Below are 23,962 nucleotides of genomic sequence, written 5' to 3'. Positions count from 1 at the left end.
GTACCAAGCTATTAATGACGGAATAATGTGGTGTTTGAGCAAGGATGAGATGATTTAGAAAAAAATGTAGTCTGAAATTAGTCCTGCACGTTGCGCCATGTTAACAACCGGCTTTTATTTTGACACGCCAGTTACGTAACTTAGATATACTTCCGAGTAGCGTTAGCATGTGTTAGCGACTTCCATACGCATGTAAATATAGCATCAGCAAACGGTAAATATCAGTCAGTATTGCTGTAATTTACAGTAAAAGTCAACATTATATTAAGGACCTGCACATATGTTTTGAGTAGACTTACGATTTATCGTACATAAACATTTAAATAGCTACTTCGTACAAGTCTTGTCTGACCGGAGTGGATGGCAGGTCCAGATTTATTTAGTGTTTAAAGAGTTTTTAATGTAGTTGGTGGAAGAAAAACTGAACTCTTGATACCAAATCCTGTGACACTGCCAGCCAACACCCCAGTTGGTACCCTGCACAGGACATCCTAGCACCATCTAATGCGAGTCTGAAGCCATGTCCAAGCAGACACAAGCGAAGCCCTCCCTGCGTTTCGGTCAGGTGGTTATTGGGCCCCCGGGTTCGGGGAAAACCACCTACTGCCAAGGGATGCAAGAGTTTCTGACTCACCTGGGACGCAAGGTGGTGGTTGTGAATATGGATCCAGCCAATGAAGGGATACCTTATTCCTGTGCGGTAGATATCTCAGAGCTGGTGACTTTGGACGATGTCATGGAAGGTTTAAAGCTGGGGCCCAATGGTGGACTTCTCTACTGCATGGAATACGTCGAAGCAAATCTGGACTGGTTGGAGGAGAAGCTGAAACAGTACAGTGACTGCTACTTCTTGTTTGACTGTCCTGGACAGGTGGAGCTCTACACCCACCAGAACTCAGTGAAGAATATCTTCTCACAGCTGGCCAAGTGGAATTTCAGGGTGAGCTTCATCATTAGATAATTATTGTATATCTGCTGAGCCTTCACAGCTCCTACCTTACCCACACTGCCATCATGTATACACAGCTTTAACACAACAAGGTGAATTTATATTAACACCATAAGATGAATTTTAGGGCTGATGTCCTCTCTTTTAGCTCACAGCGGTGCACCTCGTGGACTCTCATTACTGTGCTGATCCAGCCAAGTTCATTTCAGTGCTGTGCACCTCGCTGTCTACGATGCTGCATGTCGAGCTTCCCCATGTCAACGTTCTCTCCAAGATGGACTTGATGGAGCAGTATGGCAAGCTGGGTGAGTTAATAAGGGTTTGCTTTAAACAGATTTTACAGGCTGTAGTCAGAGATTATCTGATGAATCGCATTGATTTGTGCTGGATAAATGTTCTAAGACAGTGAGATTAAGACATTAAAGGTCTTTTTAGAAATCATATTTCTTTGTTTCCCTTCTAAGAAAGTAGGATGAAAGAAGAAAAACTATACCGGCATTGATTGCCAGCTGAGTTGTTGAATTTCACAACTGGTTGCTTTTCATCATCATCCTTGGTAACATTTGTCTTGTACTCTTTTCCAGCCTTCAACCTTGACTTCTACACAGAGGTCATGGACCTGACCTATCTTCTCGATCACTTGGCTGCAGACCCCTTCTTTAAAAAATTCCGCCACCTAAATGAAAAGTTGGCAGAGGTCGTACAAGATTACAGCCTTGTGTCCTTTGTCCCTCTCAATGTACAGGTACCAGCGCTGCTTCTTGGTATTAACTGCAAAAGAAGAGCCAGTAATGTCTGTTTAACTCCCAGTAAATTAGAATATGCTTTGGTGAATTAAATAAATAAAATAAGCTGCTTTCACACATGAAGTTCTGGCAGTTTGGGGAGAATCTAGTAGTGATAATTTCCACAGGTGTCCTTTCTCAGAGTCTCAGTCTGCTCAGATGTGCTTGCCTGCTTTATTCACACATGCCAACATCACACGGGCTTTGCACTGGGGAGTTTGTTGGTTAAGGACCAGTGGAATGTATAATACGTTGCTCTAATGTTGAGTGACTAACAGGGGGGTGGCACTGTCGCCTCACAGCAAAAAGGCTCCTGGTTCCAACCTGACGGCCAGCTGGAGCCTTTCAGTGTGCAGTTTGCATGTTCTCTTTGTGCTCACGTGGGCTCTCTCTGGGTACTCCAGCTTCCTCCCACAGTCCAAAGATCTACACGTTAGGTTAAACTGGCTATATAGTGTGAGTGATTGTCTGTCTCTGTGTCAGGGACTGGGGACCTGTCCGGGATGTACCCCATCCAGTGATAGCTGGGATACGTGCCAGCCCTGACACAACCCTGAATTGGATTAGTGGTTAAGAGAGTGTGTGGATGGATGGATGGGTTCAGTTTGTGTGGACCACTAACAGGTCTAGAGAGTACACATACTGTAAAAACAAATGCCATGTCTTGCCAGTGAACTCGACAAATTTTCATTGTTATTACTTAATTAATGTATCTGCATCATGCTTCTGTGAGATGTTGAGTGCAAAATAAGAGTTCTTTACTTTCTTCTGAAGTAGTCATAAAGCATCCATACTGACCAGACGTCACGGTTCGTTTCCCTTAAAAAGTCACATGCCTCGTATTTCATTATTTGAACCGTTAAATCATAAATCGCTTTTAGCGTTTCAAATTGAAGGTTGGATCAATTTTGTGCAGATGGATTGGGGGAGAGGGCTGTCTGCACTCTGCACTCGTTCCCTGACATCGCTTCTTTATAAAGAGTGATTTGATCCTGTGTGTGCAGAGACAGGAGTCTAGACCATGTGCCATCACTGCATGTGGCACCAGCAAGTTATGCGTGAGGCAGGTTGGCACACATGCTTTGTACATGTTCTTAGTTTAAGCAGCCATTAGTTACCTTGGTTACCCACTTATGGTGCCTAAAGCAGCCAAAAATAAAAGCTTTCGACTTTGAGAAAGAGCTGCAAAGTGTTAGAGGTCAGTGAAGTTTGAGGATTTATTGCTTTGCATGTGCGTGCTGCTTATGTCATTATGACAACACCTTATAACACACAAAGAAGAATCTGAAAAATCTGTGCTCACACATTTTCAAAAAGGCTTTGTCATCCTCTTTCTAAAGTGAATCTCACTTGAGGGGATCAGTGGGTAGTTTCTCTTTGTGGGAAAGCCCCGGATCAAGCACTTCTCTTTTCGGTTTCCAGGACAAAGAGAGCATGATTCAGGTCTTACGAGCAGTGGACAAGGCCAACGGCTACTGCTTTGGAGACCTGGAGGAGAGGAATCTGCAGGCCATGATGTCAGCTGCTGTGGGGGCAGACTTCCAGTTCAACTCGTATCCTTTCCTGATCGTCGTGGTGACTCACAGTGACTCATCTGGTTTGATGCCAAATATAAAGATTTACAGGAGGTGTCTGAAAAGCATAAGTGTTTACAGTTTTATTGAGAGGATTTCTTACGCCAAGAAATAACAGCCAATTTATGTGTAGTTTGTCAGGTTTTCCTTAACATTTAACCAACCAGTACTCTCGGGGTGCAAGAGAGGTATGTTGAAACCAGTGGAAAGACTGTGGAAGAGGAAATGATGGAGCTGTAAATGGAAAAGCTCAAATAACAGGACGAAAGCAGTCACCCCTTCAGCAGCAGTATACGAAGGGGGTCCTGGGAACATCCATCTCACTTGGCCTGAATTCTTCTCAGCCTCTCTGCAGAAGCAGTGGAGACATAAGAACTAAATGTGGGTGCTGTAGATGCTTCACGGTCGCACCACACCTCATGAAAGAATCACAGTGACGAAGACTAAAGGGAGCAAATGTGTGGGCTGAGTAATCTTTTTTTTTTTTTTTGTAATGTTTTGTAGGCAAAAAAGAAATGTCTTCTTTACAAATGGATAAAAAATAAAGTCATTCAGTTTCATTTTTGTTTGAGTTTGATACATGCTTGGGAGCCCATGTTTTGCCTTGTAGCCCTGATATGATCGTTGAGCTGAAACAACAACGTGACTGTAATGAATATGGCCATTTATTCTTATTATGGGTGCAAAAATGAAATGTTTTGCGTGAATAATGGCAGATACACACAAACTGGAATGACGAGGAAGATGTCTGATAAAGCCTGCATGCATAAAAACATGACACGCAGTGGAATATAATCTCCAGAGCCTCAGTTGCCTCCTAACAGTTGCACGATTTTCTGGTGAAAAGGGAAGTTTTGAGCAGTGTTTTAGGGTAAAGGAAAAGGTGGATAATCCTATAAACATTTATAAGACAACTGCATATTATCCAGAGATGATTCTTTTATGACAAAGACTGAAATGGTTCAATAAAGCCCTTAAGTAAGGCATCACAAGTAGTTGAGTCCTTGTATATATGGATCTGCTGTTTCACCAGCAGATGGCACATGTGCTCGCAAATGCTTCTCCCTGATCCACAAAAGTCTGCTCCAAGTCTTTCAACCAGCCAGAGCCGAAAAAATTAAGTCAGGCGGGGAGAGGAAGCCACATTAAATCTGTGTTTCTGCACAACTGGCCCTGTGTCTGGTCTCTAGGATGGAAGATCCTCTTGTCTTTCGAAATACAACTAAAACTTCTCCCTATTGACTGCCCCTGACTTTACTGTCCTACTCCCAGTTCACTCTCCCCAGCTCAACATCCCACATTTAAAAAAAAAAATCGTAACCCTGCCAACTTAAAAAGGAGCCCATAGACGCTGGTTTTAACACGGGGGGCCTCGGTGTGCCAGCGCTTTCGTGCAAAGTTGGAAGTCAGACTGAAATAAAGCGTGATCCACTTTGAGAGCTCGCGCTGGTGTGGGAAATCGCATTAACCCTGTGTGGTGTGACGTGGCTATGAAATTATATGTGTACAGTCCTTCCTTGCAAAGCTCTGTGTCTAAGTGTACGTGTGTGTGCATTAGGGGGTGTGTCAGGCAGAATGTTAAATTGTGTTTCGATGTTTGTACATGTGATCAAGTATGCCGTCTCAGTGGTACTTCCTGTGCCCCCCCCCCTCTCTAAGCCCCCTAGAGGTAGATGCGTGTGTGTTTGTGTGAAAGAGAGAGAGAGAGCAAGAGACAGTTTGCGTGTGTGTCGAGAGTGAGAACAGAAACCGAAAGGCAATGTCGTCCCATTTACAGCACGATTCTGAACTGTAATCAATACACAGTCCGAACTATTAAATGCCTCGTAAACCGTCTAATAAATTCGCATTTAATTATTACTACCAAAAACAAAAAAACAAAAAAACAACAACCCCAAAACCACAAAAACTCCCTCAGCCTCGCACACACTCTTTTCATTACCATCCTACCCCTGCTCAACACTGTGCGCAAACACCCTGTGTGTGCCAAAAAAAACATGTCTGCTTCATTTGACTGAGCAGAGGACGAACGTTTTTCTAACGCTCGTTTTTCTAACTGTTTGGGAGACTTTGAAACTGTCCATGCATCCTCTTTCTGATAGATAAGGTCTGCCTGATTTTTTCCCCCTTCCTCCCTCCTCTGAACGGTGTAGTTCAATGTTAGTGGGGTGAGAGAGGGAAGCTGGAGCCTGCGCGCCCATCCCCCCACACTCGGCAGAGAGTGTTTCTGCTGGAGTGAGAGACAGACAGAGAGGAGAGAGGGGGTGGTAGAAGAGAGCAGAGCAAAGCAGGCAGGGGAGGGAATAAGGGAATGTGCATTGGTAGTCTCGTTTGCTGCAAGGCTTCCTCCTTCTGCTGTGGAAAAACCTGTGCGTGCGTTGCCTTTCTCGCCTAAATACCACTCAGAAACACTGTTCGGGGGGAACACAATAACGCCAAGAGCACAAAGGCGCATTTAAACGAGCTGAATGTTACAGCTTTTTGCTTTTAAAGTCTAAAAATATAACTGGGTGTGTGGAAGGCAGGCTAAATGAATGCAGTGCAAAGTTTGCAGCATTTATGTATCCTGCTGTGCGTAATAACGACCTTTACGCGCGCAGCTGTGGCACCCACATATATGCAAATACTTGGAAAAATTATATATATATTTTTTACGCATTAATTAGTTTTCCCGGGTACTGATGAGTCCACAAAACCCTCAAACGTATTCACCAAGCCTACAGCCCGTGATCTATATACAGCCTCTTGATTGGCGGCTGGTTTAAAGTGCATTGTTTATGAGTTTGGGCGACTCTCGTCGTGTGCAGAAAATATTCCACCTATGGTGGGGAGAAGGGAAAAAAGATAGAGAGACAACGTGAGGTTTTCTGAAGACAAAAAAATCCAGTCCGCGCTGTGACAGCTCCACTCCGCGTTTTGCGGCCATCTGTGCGGCTCAGTAAAATGGCTGTATCTAGCGGAGCCTCGTGTTGGTTGGGTTCGCTCCCTGCCTCTACCCGGGCTCAGTAACACAACTCCCACAACAATTTCTGTCGCTTTTTTTACGCATTGTATGGAGCCTCCATCATTTCTCTAACCCATTTACGGAACCGGAACCGGGAGGATGGAGGCCGGATTCGGTCCGGTATGAGGGGCGGGAATGCATCGGCAAAAGGATAAATGGTTCTAAACAATTATTTATATTCAATGCTAGCTTTTGATTGTGACTGACTCGCCGAGAGAGGGAGAGAGAGGTGGGGGGTATATCATGGCCGCTCAGGTCGCCAGCGCCGCCACTCTTAACACTAGTCCGCCGTCCGAACTCAAAAAGCCGGATCGAGACGCCAAGGACGAGTCGGGTCCGGAGAGAAGCAGCCAGACAAAAAGCAACCGGGCTTGGACGGCGGATCGCCGGGAAGGGGGGATCTGCAGGACGGGGCCGACGGTGGAAATGTAGGGGGAGGAGGAGAACCTGAGATGAAGAACGGGAATGGGAACCCGCCCAGGGCTAACAATAATACCCAGAATGACTCTGCCGGACCGGAGGGAAATAACCACCCCGGTTTGGTGCATCACCACGGCGCGGCTTTTCCTCCACCTTCGTACGGATACAGTCAGCACTACGGTCGGGCCCCTTTTCATCAACATGGCGGACAACAAAGCCCTGGCATGGCAGCTGCTGCGGGTCCGGTCGTGCAGTCGAGCAACATGATGGACCCTTATCAACATAATTCACACGACCATGGCTTTTCAAACCACCAGTTCAACAATTATAACCCATTCCCGAACAGGACTCCGTATCCCAGCCAAGCGTACGCCATGAACTCCCCTCGCAGCGCCCAGGCGCCGACAGCTGGGGGGCAACCAGCTAAGCAGCAGCCACCAGCGGGAGGACCCACGGCAATGGCTGGATCTTACAGTAATCAGAGATATAACATTGGAAACCCTCAACCTACATCCACACCGACACTCAACAAGCTCCTAACCTCCCCCAGCTCAACGCGGGGATATCCAAACTATCCGTCTAGCGACTATAGTAGCCAAGAAGGAGCTAGCAAGGGACCAGCAGACATGGGCAGTAGCGGTCAGTATGGAGGGAGCAATCCGGCTTGGCAACAAAGGAGCCATCACCCATCGCCTATGAGCCCTGGAAGTGCTGGGCAGCCGTTAGCAAGAACCCAGGTAAAAGCCATTTTAACAGGAACAAGGCACGAGCTTTAGCACGTCTCCTTCCCTTCTCCTAGCTAGTTCACAACGTAGCAGGCCAGCCATTGTCTGATACTAGTTCGCAAAGACTCTAAAATGGCTGCCTCTTGTGTGTAATTTTTTTCTTTTCACCACACCATTAAATAAGAGTTGTTTTAACGTATTTATAAAGCTGGCTAGCAACAAAGAAGCGTCGCTCGAGGCGGATATAAGTTGTTGAAACGTTGTAAAGGACGGTTCAGGGGAAGCCAAGAAGGCCCGACTTTGAAAAGGGGGCGAAAATAGTCGCTGAAGAGCAACGGTTCGTTTTTTCTCTCATAGCTTTGCTTCTCCTTTTACGTGCTGAATTTACAATGAATTTTTGCTGCGAACACATCCGTGTGATGGTGCACAGCTACAGTAACGTGTTCTTATACGTGTGAGTTTGTGGCGGTTGCTCATACCTTCGTGTTTGTGTTGTTTTCTTGTGCGATAAACTGTATTTCGGTGGCCATGACGGAAGGAATGCGTTTCGTGTCGAGCGAGTCTCGCACAGTTGGTTAAAATGGCTCATGTTGGTCTTGTTTAAATTGCGTAAATATCACAGTTTGCTCGCTGGGGAAAGGTTAAACTGTTAGTTTGGGTCATATATTGATTAAAAAAAGAATTTCCCCGTGCTGAAAAGCCGCTCGGCTTCCCCGCATGCACGCCGCCTGTAAACAATCATCCCTGCTTTTTATGAGTGACTTGAATGCAGTCAGCAGATTGCAGTTTGCACTGGGATTTGAATTGTGGAGGTAAAATCCTACTGTCAAAGCCAGGAGATAGTTGGTCTTGGGTTGACATGCTAGCTGAAATCTGATTGGCTCCTCATCCGCTGCTCATGGCCATTTATAATTACATGTGATGCAAGGCAACAGTTGCTGATAAGAGCACATAGCATTAACTCATCACAGGGTCACCAGAGATTTTATTTTTTTGCTGCTTCTCTCCTCCTCTAAGCTCCACTTCTTACTTGCAAAATAAATCCACGGTTGGAGCAGCTCGCACCTGAATGATGTGTGGATTTGTAGTTTTGCTCCCATCATTTGCTAATATTGACCAAAAATGCGAAATGTGTTGCTGTGGGCTCTGGGTGCAGCTTGTTACACCAAAAAGGGGTGTAAGTAGTTTGTTTTAGTGTTTGAATATACACCAGACACTATTAACACAGTAAAGTTCACATCATGGGTAAATGGGCTCTTATTTACTGATATACCATATTTTTTTAAAATTCTCGAGCTAATGCAATAAACACATGGCTGTTTTTTGGTTGTTTTTTTAATACACACACAGTAGAATAAAAGACAAATTTGAGCTTTCCCCACGAGGGTGTGTGTGTGCGCATGTGTGTATGCGCTCTTTGCTGCTGTGTCTGGCGTGCCACACAAGTTTAACTGCAGAAAATTTCCCCCCAATCCTCCCCCGAAGCCAATCAGAAGGCAGTCCAGCATCTCTCACCCGCCAAGGGAGTTTCCTCTCTGTCTTATGCAGATTAGCCATGTGCTACTTTTATTCACTTGATTATCTTAGATGTGCAAAGGGTCACGCTTTTTATTTTTGTTTATTATTTGGACAGAGGAGTTACCATTGAGTTGAGGATGCTCTTGTCGGCAAGGTGCGCTTGTGGGGATTCACCCAAAGTAGCTCATGGGTCTACATGTATTTGTTTAAGCAGATCATCTTGGGGTGCCTAATTTTTATCATGTGACACAGTTTTGATGGAGCGTGAGTAAAGATCCAGAATGTGACCTTTATTTCCAGCTTTTTTTAAAAACTGAATGTGCCAGGTTATAGACTATGTACAGCTATACACAGTTTTTACTCTCCACAGCTGTTGTGAAGTTACTTCCTTCATTTCTTGTGTCATTCATCCAGAGCCAAACTGCCTTCAATGAAGGGTGGAAGGGGGGCTACTTGGAACAGACTCAAAACAGGAGCACAGCTGGGATATGTTTAAGATTGGGCAGACTGCCCTCCATTCGAAAGTATATATATTCTGTTGACTTCCGAAACTATGGCAAAGCGAGGTGAAAAAAAAATCAGGGTAATGACCGTGGGAAATAAGGTGGGGGGGAAAAACACAGCTTGCCTGTTTGCTGGAGTTTCTTTTCTTTTCTTTTCTTTTTTCTTTTCAGGTATGGAAATGTAAGACTCTGCAGTCAAGTATTTTACAGCTGTAATAGTACAATTATCTGTGTGAGGACACTTGCTTGAAACTTGTAGGATTTGATGACTTGATTTTCTGTGTTGTGCTGTTATCATCTGATTTTTTATTTTTTGCTCTCTGTTCTTGCCATGTCCAGCCTCCTGGTTCCATGGACCCGATGGGAAAAATGAGGGGTCAGCCATATGGAACAAGCGGCCCATACAGTCAGCAGTCACAGCAAGGACCTTCAGCCGGTCCACAACCAGGGCCTGGTTACCCTGGACAGGGTTATGCCCCGCCAGGTCCCCAGAGATATCCAGTGGGAATGCAAGGCCGGACCTCTGGAGGCATGGGGGCCATGCCGTATGGTCCACAGGTATTATCTTTCATTCTGGATCTTCAGTTCAGATCTCTCATTACTGTTGGTGTGTTTGAGGCCTTAGTGTGTTTGTATATTCTGTTTAGATGGGATCTTATGGCCAGCAGGGAGCAGGAGGCTATGGCTCTCAGGGCCAGGCACCCTATTATGGCCAACCAAGCCAGGCTCCTCACCCAAGTCAGCAACAAACCTCATATTCACAGCCTCCACCTGGACAACCCGGCGGCCAGTCACCATACCCAGGTCAACCCCATCCTCCTCAGACTTCTACTCCACACACCCAGGGAGGGCCACCTTATCAGCAGCCCCACATGCCCCCACAGTCCCAGGGGCCACTGCCAGGCCCATCCCAAGGGCCCCCACAGTCACAGCCCCCTTATTCTCAAGCTTCAGCCCCACAGTCTGGCCAGTCTCCCTACGCCCAGCAGCAGGGTCCTCCCAGTCAGGCCCAGCAGCAGCCCAACTCCCAGTCTAACCCTGGATCGCAAGGCCAGTCCAGCTACCCAGGATCAATACAGGGGCCCCAGCAGCCACCCTCACAGCAACAGCAATCACAGTCTCATCCACAGCAGTCACCAGGACACAGCCAGCACCCACAAGGGCAGCCTGCAGGTTACCCCCAGAACCCTCAACAGCAGCAAGCACAACAGTCACCTTATCAGCGCTTTCCTCCTCCTCCTCCGCAGGTACCAATCTCAGTCTTGGCTCATATTCATCTTGGTTAATGAGTTTTCTCTATGTGGTTCTGTATCTCTGGCAGTATACTTAAGCGCACGTTCTTTTGTTTATCAGGAGGTATCCCAGGACTCATTTCAGTCCAATGCGCCTCCATCCACTCAGCCTAAATCTGGTCCAGAGGACGGTCAAGGCCGCCCCTCCAGCCTTCCGGTCAGTTATGCTTCTTATAACACCGCCGGGGCATTGCTTTTTCACAGTTTTCCATCAGATATTTTTTCCTTGCCGCTTTATTATATTTATCATGCTAGTTTTCAAAAACACGGCAGTTTATGGCACATTGCATTTAAAATTCATTTCGTATTATTGATGATAATGTAAAAATTTTCCTTTGCTCTGGCTGCTGCGCGTGCTGCTGTTCTTCAGTTGTTGAGACACAGCTCCATGGCTGATGTTTTTTGGAAAAGGGTGCTGTGCAAATGAGACGAGAAATCTGACAATCGAGCACTTGCACAGATGAAATGGCTGAACCGAGACAATTCGAAAACATGTTTTCAGTCTGCTTCCATGCGTATTCTGTTTTTGTTTGGGCTGTGAAGGCAAATGGACCAAACCCACTGTTTTTTTTTTTTTGGTTTTTTTTTTTGTTTGTTTTTTTAGTGCGAATTCAAAAGTTATGTAAAAAAAACACCTGTGATGGTTCTTGAACTGTTAAGACCGCTTTCTAATCGATGCATTTCCATCTAAAACTGAAAACATTTCAGTACTGGACCTTTTTTTGCGTGCAGTCCTCTTCTTTGCACACGATCGATTTCCAGCCTATAGTAACAACCTCTGGATGGTATTCCCGTTATTTCTTTTGAGCTCTTTTGTGCAACCAGAGAGCATTAAAGTGCACACTGACCTGCTGCCATTCAGCAGAATTTGATTTACCTTTGCGAGCCCTGATGATGCAGGATGACGTCACCTAAACGATGCAGTGAGTGAGTTACCAGTCTGAAAGACTTGATGTTATGCAGACTTGTCCTGTGTTAAAAAACAAAAACAAAAAAACTGTGAATACGAACCTGACTGTAACTAAAATGCAGCTCTCCGGTCATCCGTCCGGATCAAACTTCCAGGTTTGTAAATGCCCTTCATCTGAACTGAATCTTGGCTGTTTGTTTGTGTATTGAAATCACATGGCAGAGCTGGCGCTGCACGCTGACTCGGCTTGCATCCTACAAACCTTGGTAACCATGACAACCCCCGGCACTAATGCGCACTCACTTTTTCTTTGAAAAAGATAAATAAGGACAAAGGCCTCCGGGTGTGTGTGTGTATTTGTATCTCTGCCACTCATGTCTTAACAGCAGAAGGATGAAATTGCAGCGTACTGATACTACAGCTAATGTACAAAGTAAACATTACAATACTGTAAACCAGAGGCTCCGTTGACTTGGCTTAAATAAGCATAGGGACACACATTGGATAACAATTAAACATGCTTGCAGGACGCAATGAAAATATTAGCGTAAAGAGAAATCACCTCAGTTCTTTATCAGCATTTAATCTAGTCTAAGCTTGCAGAGTGTCTGATATGTGCCTATATATGTGCCATATGTCACTGACTGAAAACACATTGCGCTGGAATCGATTTAAATAGCAGCACAGACCCATTACAGTCATTCGCCTCTAGATTCCTTAGTGCTCTTATTAAATTTTTGTGGGTTGTTTTGATTCTTTTTAGGACGCTGTAGGCCGGATGTGGCGGTATTTTGCCCAAAAGTTGAGAGGAATCAAGAGAAAGGAGCATCTGTGTCAAAATGCACAAACTGTCATATTTTTTTTATTTTTTTATTTTTGCCCTGCTAAATTTTCCTGTCTCTCTGCAGTGCAGTTCTTTTACTCCTTGTTCTTTCTTTTCTCCCTGTATGTGTTCTCAGGACCTGTCGGGGTCCATCGATGACCTGCCTACCGGTACAGAGGGCGCCCTGAGTCCCGGCGTGAGCACGTCAGGGGTGTCGAGTAGCCAGGGCGAGCAGAGCAACCCTGCTCAGTCGCCCTTCTCTCCTCACACATCTCCACACCTGCCAGGCATCCGAGGGCCTTCACCTTCCCCGGCCGGTTCCCCTGCCAGCGCCAGCACATCCCGCACAGGACCGCTGTCACCTGCCAACATGCCAGGTGGGCCTTCACAGTGAAATTGGGCATATGATTATTAGCGGGCTTCTTACATGTCTGATCGTGACAGCGATGCCAGATTACTGACCAGTGCTGCTTAAATTATTAGAGAAGCTGTTGGTTTTTGCATATTTTTGGGAGATTACATTTACCTTTTTGGTGAATTTTGTTTGAAACCCTCTTTGCCATTTTTGGAAATGTTTTCCAAGCCTCGCTGAAGCTATATGTCCTATATTTGGACCCGACAGTAAATGGAAACATTATCGATGGCCTGCAATTGCACATTTCCTCAAAACTCAGCCTGCTGTGTTTAGTTTCCTCGGACACCTCAGGATCTTTGCTGCACACTAAAATATTATTTTTGTTTGGTTGTTCACGAAGCATAAGTGTGTGTGTGTGTGTGTGTGTGTTTGGCATGGTCTGCATATTTAGAATTGTGCACCTTCTAAAGTTTAGCCTGTAAATATGCTCTCTGCTGTTCTGTGAGGGCTGATTTTTGTCTCAGAGTTTGACAAATTTTTTGCTGAAAGTGTAAAGTTTTTCTCACCCCCCCCCAGTTAAGAGTCTGAATGGATTTATAACCTCAGAACTAGATCAGAAGGCTTTTCTGGGCCCATAATGGGCAACAAGCAGTGTAGAATCTTGAAGCAGTGGGAGACATTTTTGTATTCTGTGGTTCGACCCAAATACATCAATGTTATTTTCTCTTACGATCCAGCTCTGAATCTCTGTGGTGGAAGAGGTGTTAATGCCATTTTTAAGAATGTCTAGTAGTGCAAAAGAGTTTTATAGTTTTATGCATCTTTAAGAATGGATATCACCCTTTGTCCTCAAATTGGAATAAACTTAGCAACTACTCGTTGCTCCTTCCCTGAGCTCTCACCAATTTAACTTAATTATTACTGTTTAGGGACCCAAATGCCTCCCAGACCGTCAAGTGTGCAGTCAGATGGGAGCCTACACCCTACAATGAGCCAGTCTCCTATGGCCCAGGACAGAGGTATGTTGCCATCTGAAGTCTGCTTTGAGATTAACATGTTGAGTGTTTGCCGTGGCATCTGAGCCTTTGTCTTTGTCTCTTTTAGGGTTTATGCAGAGAAACCCTCAGATGCCCCCTTATGGCTCCCCCCAGTCAGCCTCTGCACTGTCACCACGCCAGTCCTCTGGGGGACAGATGCACCCTGGGATGGGCCCATATCAGCAGAACAACTCTATGGGAGGCTACGGGCAGCAGGGAGGACAATATGGCCCTCAAGGTTTAAACTTTTGGATTGGGTTATCTTTAAGAGAGGCTTTTTTTTTTTTTTTTTTTTATTCTTTGAAATACTGCTAAGACAACTGTCTTCTAAAAATTGATTATATTAAGCCTAAATATTGCTTAATAAAGGCTTTCCACTCCATTTACAACCTGTCTAAAAAGTTTGCTGTTTACAATGTATCAGAAAATCCTTAGGAATATATCTCCCTGCCTCATGAATACCATGCTATCGCTGGTCCCTCCCTCTGACTGTGTTGCAGCTATTTATAGCTGTGAAGCAGAGAGTCAGCTGACGTAGCAGAGCCTCCTGTCAGTAGAGCTGAAACTGTGACAAAGGCTTGTTGCTCAGGCTGCCTAGTGCACTCTCTCTCTCTGTACTAGCAGTCTGTAAGGAAAAGTCTGCCTCACGCACTCTTTAACAAAAGACTACTTTGAATTATAAAAACCAAGAAACTTCTGGGTGCTGCAGTGAGATTTTTGTTTTTTCAGAGTTCTGTTCAGTTGCAACCATGTGATTTACTTGAGCCTTTTTTTTCCCATCTTATCATTCCCATCTTAGGTTATCCTCGGCAACCTAGCTATGGCAACATGCCTAATGCCAGCTACCCTGGGACTGGCATGGGCTCAATAAATCCCATGGCAAGCCAGGGTGGAGGTCCTCCATATGCTGGCATGCCTCCAGGAAGGATGCCTCCTAATCAAATGGGGGCACGGCCCTATGGCCCCAACATGGGTCCCAATATGGGGCCTAGCATGGGTCCAAACATGCCTCCCAACATGGGCAATATGCCGCCCCAGGTGAGCTCAGGAATGTGTCCTCCACCAGGAATGAACAGAAAGCCCCCGGATCCCTCAGCCATGCAACACCCTGCCACAAACTCCATGCACAACAGGTTGGTTACCAGTGGATCCTCAACTACCTGCATTTATTCACCAGGCACAAGTCTGCTGGTTATCACTCATGTCTAAATATGAAGTAGCTGCACAGTGCCTCATCCCACTTGCACATAAGATGACATATTTCTCTCTCTCCAGGATGTCTGGGTACCCCAACATGTCTCCAGGCATGATGGGCTCTGGCCCGCCTTACGGCCCTCCAATGAACAGTATGCCTGGAATGATGAACACTCCAGGTGGATCACCCTACCCTATGGGGCCAAACATGGCCAATAACACAAGTGGTAAGTTGTACTGGCATAACCTCATAACTTAATGTTGTTCTTTTTTTTCTGTTTGTTTTCTCTTACGTGGATGCTTCATAGCTAATTCATTCCCCACCATTGTTTCTAGGCATGGCCTCTAGTCCAGAAATGAACAATAAGATGAATAACAAGGTAGATGGGAGTGTGACGCCCAAGCCAGAATCCAAATCGAAGGTAACCCCTCTATTAAATATAATTACTATTTTTACAAGTCTTTTAAAATCTGTGCACCTCACCTCATGTCCTTTGTCATTTTGAAAATTGGTTTCTTCCTCCTCTCACACTAAACAGAAGTCCAACTCTTCCACCACAACCAGTGAAAAGATAACGCATCTGTACGACTTAGGACCAGAGCCAGAGAGGAAGATGTGGGTGGACCGTTATTTGGCCTTTATTGAAGAGAAGGCTATGGGCATGACCAACCTGCCTGCTGTAGGACGCAAACCTCTCGACCTCTTTCGGCTGTACATGTCTGTTAAAGAGATCGGAGGCATGATGCAGGTTAATATGGAAGTTTTAAACAACATGAATCCCAGAGTAAATGTTTTGCTTTGTCTTTGTTGAATCCTTTCCTAATATCCCTGTATTTTGTGTATGTGTGTGTATCTCAGGTGAATAAGAATAAGAAATGGCGTGATCTGGCCACTTCCTTGAATGTGGGTACATCCAGCAGTGCTGCTAGTTCTTTAAAGAAACAGTACATCCAGTGTCTGTATGCCTTTGAGTGCAAAATTGAGCGTGGTGAAGACCCCCCACCTGAGATCTTTACAGACAACAAAAAGAACCAAGCTGCTAAGGTCCAGCCCCCCTCTCCAGGTGAGAGCTGTGCTCATGTAACCTTTTCTGATGAGCGTACCTTTTCAATAATCAACCCCTTTGAACTTTAAAACTGACAAAAATGCCCGACTTGCTCTTTTGCAGTGTTATTAAAGCCATGTACCATATCTATCTGTTCCTCTCTTATTTCAAACTGAAGCGTCCCTCTGCTCCACAGCTGGGTCAGGCTCTCTGCAGGGTCCTCAGACTCCTCAGTCTACCAGCAGCTCCATGGCTGAGGGGGGAGACTTAAAACCCCCTACTCCGGCCTCTACTCCTCATGCCCAAATGCCGCCCGGGTCCAGGTGACTCTTGTTTAAGATTTTAACTGAAGAATCTTTGCTTTCAAGAGTCATTAACATTAGTTATACTAATCCTTCTTCCTTTTGCCTCTTTCCTAGGAGCAGCGTTAACCTGCAGGACCCCTTCTCTGACGGAAGCGATCCTGCATTTCCCCGGAAGAACATGACGCCCAACTCCAACTATCAGTCTGGCATGAACACGCCTGACATGCAAGGTCGAATGGGCCCGTACGAACCAAACAAAGACCCCTTTAGTAACATGCGGAAAGGTGGGCACACTGAATAGTGTTGTTAGTCTCAGCTAATTAACCAGTTACACATTTCTAAATGCTTTGTAACTCTAAATATATTTCCAGTTGGGGAGCAGTTTCTACCTGCTAACCAGGGTCCCAACAGCGGGATGGGTGATCAATCACAGCAGCCGCCACAACAACAACAACCACCACCACAACAACCGCAACAGCAGCAGCAGCAACCTCCATTCAACAGGGGACCGCCTGGGGCCATGGGCACAATGCCAATGGGGCCCAGACAGCAGTATCCTTATGGACCAGGCTACGACAGGAGGTAAGGCAGAATTTTAATGGTCCTTCAACACAGCTGGTAAAACCAAGTACTTTCATGATTAATCAAACCACAAATGTCCCCATTCACCTCAAAGAAATTGTCTAATGACTGAGTTGAATACATTTGATATTTAAGAAACTGGCTAGCTTCTTACACACTTAATTAAGCTCTTAGGTTATTTTAATGCTGCCGTTGATTCACATGTTCATATGGTGACAAGAATGAAATGTATCCCTAAAACAAGTGTAATACGAGTAAACACGAGACGTTGTAGTCTCCACGGGCAATCCTTTTCCCCCACGATTGTATTAGATTTTGAATTTTTTATTTTAAATTAGTGATACTGCACACTTGCATGGTGGGACCAATATTTTTTATTTATGCAGTAGCTACTTTGACAGTGACAGTAGTAGTTCATCTTCTGCCTGGAGAAACATTTTAGCGCTAATGTGGGTATACAGGTGTCATAACCTATTGTAGTAACAGCAAAACACTTTCCACCAGCAGTGTCTCACTTTCCTTCCCTGGGAATTTTCCTGGTTTGTTAGTTCTTGTATGTGGAGTACTGGCATTTTTGGATTACAGTGTTCCGTCTGAGCCTTTTTTAGTTGCTGTTGTCACTTTTGTTACCATTTTCCTATCAAACTGGATGTTTAAAGTAGGCTATTCAAGATATACTTCCTCACTGTTAGCAGTCATACACTGAGAGCCACTTATAAAATGTCTTGACCTTGTGCTTTGTAACATTTCCTATGAGTTTTTTCTTTTCTTTTTTGGATGATCTAGCATAATCTCTACGTGTATTGTTCCACTTTTCCCAGGTCGGAGCAAGGAATGGGCCCAGAAGGCAACATGGGATCTGGTGTTCCTCAGCCAAACCCGATGATGCCTGCCAACGCCGACACGGGGATGTATTCGCCAAATCGCTTCCCACCACAGCCGCCACGGTCAGTTCACAAAGCACTTCGTGGCTGGCAGCCTTTTAGATTTTCAAACTACTGTCAATTGGAAGTCATTCTTCATATATAACAAATCTACGGTTTTAGTAAAACTTGAATAACCTTCAACTCTTCAGTCTCGTTACAAAGCCAGTCCACAGCGTCATGAGACACTGTATTTTGATGTAACTTCTATATTTGTCATTTTGACAGCGGTATTGCTTCATTAATGTAAATTTTTTTTTCCATCTTTGAGTAAATATTCACTTGGCATTTACTGCTCTTTAGTTTAAGCTTTATCTTGTGTGAATATGAATGTTATACAGTTGCATTGATTTAAATGTATTTTGTCTTAATCCAACACAAATTCTCTGCTGGCTGGTATTTTTCACCAAGTAGTGAGCCATGCAGTTAACAAACACATGCTTGACATAATAATACAGTAAATGTTTTATAGAAAAATGGATCATGTTGAAGCACCAAAGAGGAGTATAAAGGATATTAAGTATAATGTAATTCACTGTGACACGATTAGAGGAATCTACAGCTAAATGCCCTTTGGGTGTGCATTCATCGACGTATGCTGACACATATCAGTGGGGCTTGTTGTAACTTGGTGAGAGATGCATAAGATTTTCATGGTCAAACTGAACAGGCACTTGTTTTTTTTTTTTTTTGCAGGCATGATTCCTATGGTAATCAGTATCCTGGACAGGGAACGCCCCCTACTGGCTCTTACCCAAATCAGCAGCCTGGAATGTACACACAGCAACCGGTAAATGATCCATCTGCACTACACCAACTCCCAGTGTTCTTAGTGTGTATAGGTCAAACAATGTGAAGGTTATAACTTTTACTTGTGTATTTATTTGTTTTTTTGTCCTTGATGGCGCTCCTGTCATTTTTTTACATTTTTGTGAATGACTTTATTCTTTTTGCAGTTTGCTTTAAATGGTAAATGATAAATGTGTCTGTCTGCACTTTTGTATTTTCTGTAGAGTTACAAGCGTCCAGGGGAAGGCGGTTACCCACCATCAAAACGTCACGAGACTGACTACAGTGGACCCTTCCCTGGCGGACAGCAGCCACCGCAGCAACCGCAACAGCAAGGAGGCGCCTCTGCACCCTCTTCAGGACAGCAGGAGCCATACAATCAGTACAGCAGCAGCGGGCCCTACCCTGGCGCCGATCGCCGTCCACCCGGCCCCAGCAGTCAGTTCCCGTTTCCCTTTGGTCGTGAACGGATGCAGGGGACAACTGGGCCCAATTCGCAACCTAACATGCCCCCTCAGATGATGCAGTCAGGCCCTCCTGAGGGTCCTCAGGGAGGCATGTGGCAGGGACCTCGAGATATGAACTATCAGAACTACCCCAGCCGACAGGGTGGCCCTGGGGGTCCTCCCCAGGGACCTGGTTACCCCGGCATGAACCGGGCAGAGGAGATGATGCCGTCAGAACAACGCATGAATCACGATGGCCAGTGGGGGGGTCAGATGGGCCCTCGGCAGCCTCCTTACGGTCCAGCCGGGCCTGGCACACCTATGCCTCGCTCGGTACAGTCCAACTACCAGCCCCCTCAGGGGGTGCAGAACCACATTCCACAGGTGCCGAGCCCAGCATCCATGCCCCGCCCCATAGAGAGCAGGACATCGCCTAGCAAGTCTCCCTTTATGCATGGAATGAAGATGCAGAAGGCTGGTCCCCCAGTGCCTGCATCCCACATAGTGCCCCCTCCAGTGCAGTCACCTCTAATAAGGCGAGACATGCCTTTTCCGCCAGGCTCTGTAGAAGCTACCCTTCCTGTCCTGAAGCCACGTCGAAAACTCACCATGAAAGATATTGGTATGAAAAGAAATTCTAGAACTTAAAAGCAGCTTATTACCCTTTATTGTTCACAGTACTGTTTAATACTGCAGCTGTCCTCAGTTGTAAGTTATTGATCAGAGAGTAGTGGTATTCATTAATTTCTCTATTTTTTTCTTCTTCTTGATTTTTCTCTTTTAGGAACCCCAGAGGCCTGGAGAGTTATGATGTCATTAAAGTCCGGTTTATTGGCTGAAAGCACGTGGGCCTTAGATACTATCAATATACTTCTCTATGACGACAATAGTATTTCCACCTTCGATCTCAACACGGTGAGATTCAGTATTGAGCCCTAATAATGTTTGTAGCAGTTTGCATGGTGATCATTTCTAATATTTTCCTTTATATTGTTTCTTCAGTTGCCTGGTCTATTAGAGTTGGTGGTTGAGTATTTCCGACGCTGCCTCATTGAAATCTTTGGCATCCTGCGGGAGTATGAGGTCGGCGACCCTGGCCAGAGAACACTACTTGATCCTGAGACCTTGAAACGAGACTGGAATGGCACAGAGGAAGAGGAACCACGGGTGGATGATATGGAACAAGAGGATGAAGATGACGATGAAGAGGAAGAACGAGAAACGGAGGGGTCATCTCATGTCAAAGAGGAGGAAGATCAAAAGCAGTGCTCTCAAGGTCAGGACGAGAAGAGCAAGGGTTCATCATCTGAGCAGACGGGCTCGTTGCACACCCCAACTGCCCACGAGAGACCCAAGCAGGCGAGCAAGTTTGACAAGTTTCCCCTGAAGTTGGTACGAAAGAAAGACCCATTTGCCGCAGCCCAGGCAAATAATCATGGCAAAATTCAAGAGTTTGACAGTGGCTTACTTCACTGGAGCGCAGGAGGGGGAGACTCAACAGAACACATCCAGACCCACTTTGAGCCACGAAAAGACTTCTTGGAACCACGCGAACGAATACCTGTGCCACCGGTTTTACTAAGGCGGAGAGTCCTAGAAGAAGAGATACGGGAAAATGGTTTGCCTGCCGAGGAGGAGAGAAGGAAGCCTCAAGACGAAGAAGAAATGCCAAAAGAGACCTCCTCTTCAGAAAGATCAGCAGTCTCAGAGAAGTCCAGCTCCTTGCTTGGCAGCAAGGAGGAGAGGAAGACAGATTGTGACTCCAAGACGGTTGAGAAAGGCTCGAAAAGTCACCTAGAGAATAATAGACCCATTCCCTCCTCTGGCAGTTTCTTTACCCAGCAGGCACAGCAGAACGGCACCATCCTGGAGGACGAGCCTCACAGTAAGGATGAGGGGCCGCTCGTTGCACTGACTAATTGGCAGGATTCTTTAGCCCGGCGCTGCATTTGCGTCTCAAATATTGTCCGCAGCCTCTCCTTCGTTCCAGGCAATGACCACGAGATGTCCAAGCATTCGGGACTGCTGCTTATACTGGGTCGACTAATCCTGCTCCACCACCGGCACCCGGAGCGCAAACAGGCCCCGCTCACCTACGAAAAGGACGAGGATTCGGATGAGGGCATGGGCCAAAGGGACGAATGGTGGTGGGACTGCTTGGAGCTGCTGAGGGAGAACACACTGGTCACTTTGGCAAATATTTCAGGCCAGCTGGACCTCTCCATCTACTCCGAAAGCATCTGCTTGCCTCTGTTGGACGGCCTCCTTCACTGGGCTGTGTGCCCCTCAGCAGAAGCCCAGGACCCTTTCCCCACTCTGGGACCCCACGGTTCTTTGTCACCTCAGAGACTTGTCCTGGAAACGCTCAGTAAACTAAGCATCCAAGACAACAATGTGGACCTCATCTTGGCCACTCCACCATTCAGTCGGTTGGAGAAGCTTTATGGGAACCTGGTGCGGCTAATTGGAGACAGGAAGGTTGCGGTCTGTAGGGAGATGGCCGTAGTTCTACTAGCCAACCTGGCCCAGGGTGACACTCTGGCAGCCCGAGCAATCGCTATTCAGAAGGGCAGCGTGGGCAACCTGCTGGGCTTTCTGGAGGACAGTCTGGCTGCCACACAGCTGCAACAGAGCCAGAGCTCTCTGCTACACCTACAAGGGATGCCCTTTGAACCCACAAGCCCGGACATGATGCGGCGAGCAGCCCGGGCCCTGCACGCCTTAGCTAAGGTGGAGGAGAACCACTCAGAGTTCACACTACACGAGTCCCGACTCCTCGACCTTTCAGTGTCTCCCCTCATGAACTCGCTGGTTTCTCATGTTATCTGTGATGTACTCTTTCTGATCGGCCAGTCATGACAGCTGGAGGGAGCCGTGGCTCCACTTCTTGGGGGTTTTGTCCCCAGTCCCCCTCCTTCCTGGTAACCTTGGCTTATGTGTGTGTAACAGGGCAAAGAAAGTTCAAGTGACTGTCTGTATTTTAATTTATGAAAATCCTTCAGATTCCATTTTCCGTGCCTCCCCATCCTGGGCCAGCCTCACTCGAGGAGACGGAGGGGCAGGGCGGGGGTTAATCACGGAGCGGTGGTGGATCTACAAATCGGAGAGATGCCGACAAAGTGACACTACTTGCAAAGCAAATGCCCACTGGATGACACAGAGCAAAGCACCACGGTTGGGAGACTGTGCTGCACTCGGGTGGGGCGGGCAGGGGGGGAAAGTACTTTTTAATAAATAATAAATAGCTGAAAAAACAAAAACTGTAACCAAAGTTGCTGTCTCGTTTACAGTGAGTTTGGGAGACACAGTGTGCCCTAGCTCTCCCCTCGAGGGCACAATGAGTCTGTGACTGGTTGATGTTCAGAGGTGAAGCAGACTGATTAAGTGGCCTACTGGTTATAGTTGCTGTAGTTGGATTCTCACCAGTCAGCCCGACAGTAGACAAAGTGCTGTCAATAGACACCTTCACCGGGGAGGCCTGTGCAGTGTGCAGTAGATTGTAGGACATTTTCTGTACCGTACTGCTCTTGAGTGTAAGCATTCTGTAACACACGTTTCCACACAGAAGCTGGCGATGCAGCTCCTCAAGAGTTTCGAGGTCAATTTAGTTTGGTGTTAAAACAGAAAATGGCTTTCTTCCCCAAAGTATCAAGAACCTACAACACCCTTACCTCCTCTTATCCCTTGATTGTATGAATACCCTTATGAAAAGAAATCACCTCTTAGGACTGGTTTTCAACTTCAGATACAGCTTTGCTGTGGTGTATATATAATGTTGTACATTATACTTCCTTTCTGTGTCTGTCTCTCTCGCTCTCTCTCTGTGTCACTATTCTCACACTTGTTTATTGGCGCGGGACGGAGGCTGACGTGAGTTTGGTCCGTGACCTTCGGTCCTCTCCGATAAGACCCACATCTCTGGTCTCTTCACAGCTCCGTAGTATGGCAGACATGGCTCAGACCTGTTATCTCCTGGTACAATGAAAATAAACTAGATGAAGAACACGTTTGACAAATTTTCTCCAGTCATGGATTCTGCATATTTGTATTTCAGACTATGTAGCTAAGACATCGTGTAAATTCCTCCCTTTCCCTTTTTTGGCTCAATGAATATCATTTATTCAGTATGAAATCTTTATACTATATGTTCCACGTGGTAAGAATAAATGTACATTAAATCTTCGTAAGCTGTTTGATGGTTTTGTTCTTTTGCAATAACGACCTTCTTTTGGGGGGGGGGGGAATGAATGAATTCACACAGCACTGTTTAGAGATGTTCTTTAAACCACATGTTCAAGATTACCTGCTCAATAAATGCTTCACTTATATTTAAAGACTCCTAAAACTCCTTAAAAAGGTGTTACACTATGAATGTCAAACTCACTTTACATACACACAGCTCACTTTTATCTGAAGTGGGGAAGATGAGTTAAACATTTTGTCAGAAAGATTTTTACTAAACATTTAGTCTCTGGGATATCTTAATATGAGATTAAGACGTCACATCTCAGTTTTTCTACATGATGAATTTATACAATTACAAAAAGTTCTGGTAGCTCACTGTCCTGTATTCAGTTTTTGTTTAATCACAGAAAACTTTTTTTGTTTTTAAACTGAAATTTCTATAGTAGAGAGTGAAAAACAAGAACTTTTTGTTATCTAGTGACTATTTTCGTATAATACAAATGGCTGTGAGGGAGGTCTTTATCAGCAGGAAAAGCTGTAAAACATGAAAATACAGCTGAAGGTCACAAGATGCATTCCTTTATATTTTTTTTATTT

The 23,962-nt window shown here is 45.6% G+C and overlaps 2 protein-coding genes across 3 annotated transcripts; both read left to right on the top strand.

Annotated features, from left to right (window-relative positions):
- Window positions 1–94: 94 nt before the first annotated feature.
- Window positions 95–3,868, top strand: gpn2 (GPN-loop GTPase 2). Of its 2 annotated transcripts, none has more exons than XM_082550408.1 (5): window positions 95–940; window positions 1,098–1,254; window positions 1,534–1,694; window positions 3,157–3,362; window positions 3,450–3,868. In XM_082550408.1, the coding sequence occupies exons 1-5, from the start codon at window positions 521–523 to the stop codon at window positions 3,535–3,537; spliced, it is 1,032 nt and encodes a 343-aa protein (XP_082406534.1). In that variant the 5' UTR covers window positions 95–520; the 3' UTR covers window positions 3,538–3,868. The 2 variants fall into 2 exon arrangements, with proteins under 2 accessions (XP_082406534.1, XP_082406533.1); XM_082550407.1 differs by having other exon boundaries at window positions 113–940; window positions 3,157–3,287; window positions 3,476–3,868.
- A 2,166-nt stretch (window positions 3,869–6,034) lies between these two features.
- arid1aa (AT-rich interaction domain 1Aa) lies at window positions 6,035–23,362 on the top strand. The gene is given in 21 exon segments (XM_082550406.1): window positions 6,035–6,643; window positions 6,646–7,469; window positions 9,818–10,036; window positions 10,126–10,725; window positions 10,832–10,927; window positions 12,640–12,880; window positions 13,788–13,877; window positions 13,963–14,133; window positions 14,695–15,028; window positions 15,171–15,316; window positions 15,426–15,511; window positions 15,629–15,838; window positions 15,949–16,153; window positions 16,332–16,458; window positions 16,555–16,724; window positions 16,812–17,022; window positions 17,844–17,969; window positions 18,642–18,735; window positions 18,959–19,802; window positions 19,965–20,095; window positions 20,183–23,362. Coding segments are annotated over 21 exon segments (6,870 nt in total). The 5' UTR covers window positions 6,035–6,555; the 3' UTR covers window positions 22,040–23,362.
- The last annotated feature ends 600 nt before the right edge of the window (window positions 23,363–23,962 follow it).

This window comes from Aulonocara stuartgranti, assembly GCF_965226115.1.
Source record: "Aulonocara stuartgranti genome assembly, chromosome: 11".
NCBI classification, from domain to species: Eukaryota; Metazoa; Chordata; class Actinopteri; order Cichliformes; family Cichlidae; genus Aulonocara; species Aulonocara stuartgranti.
This window is presented reverse-complemented; position numbering and strand designations above follow the sequence as displayed.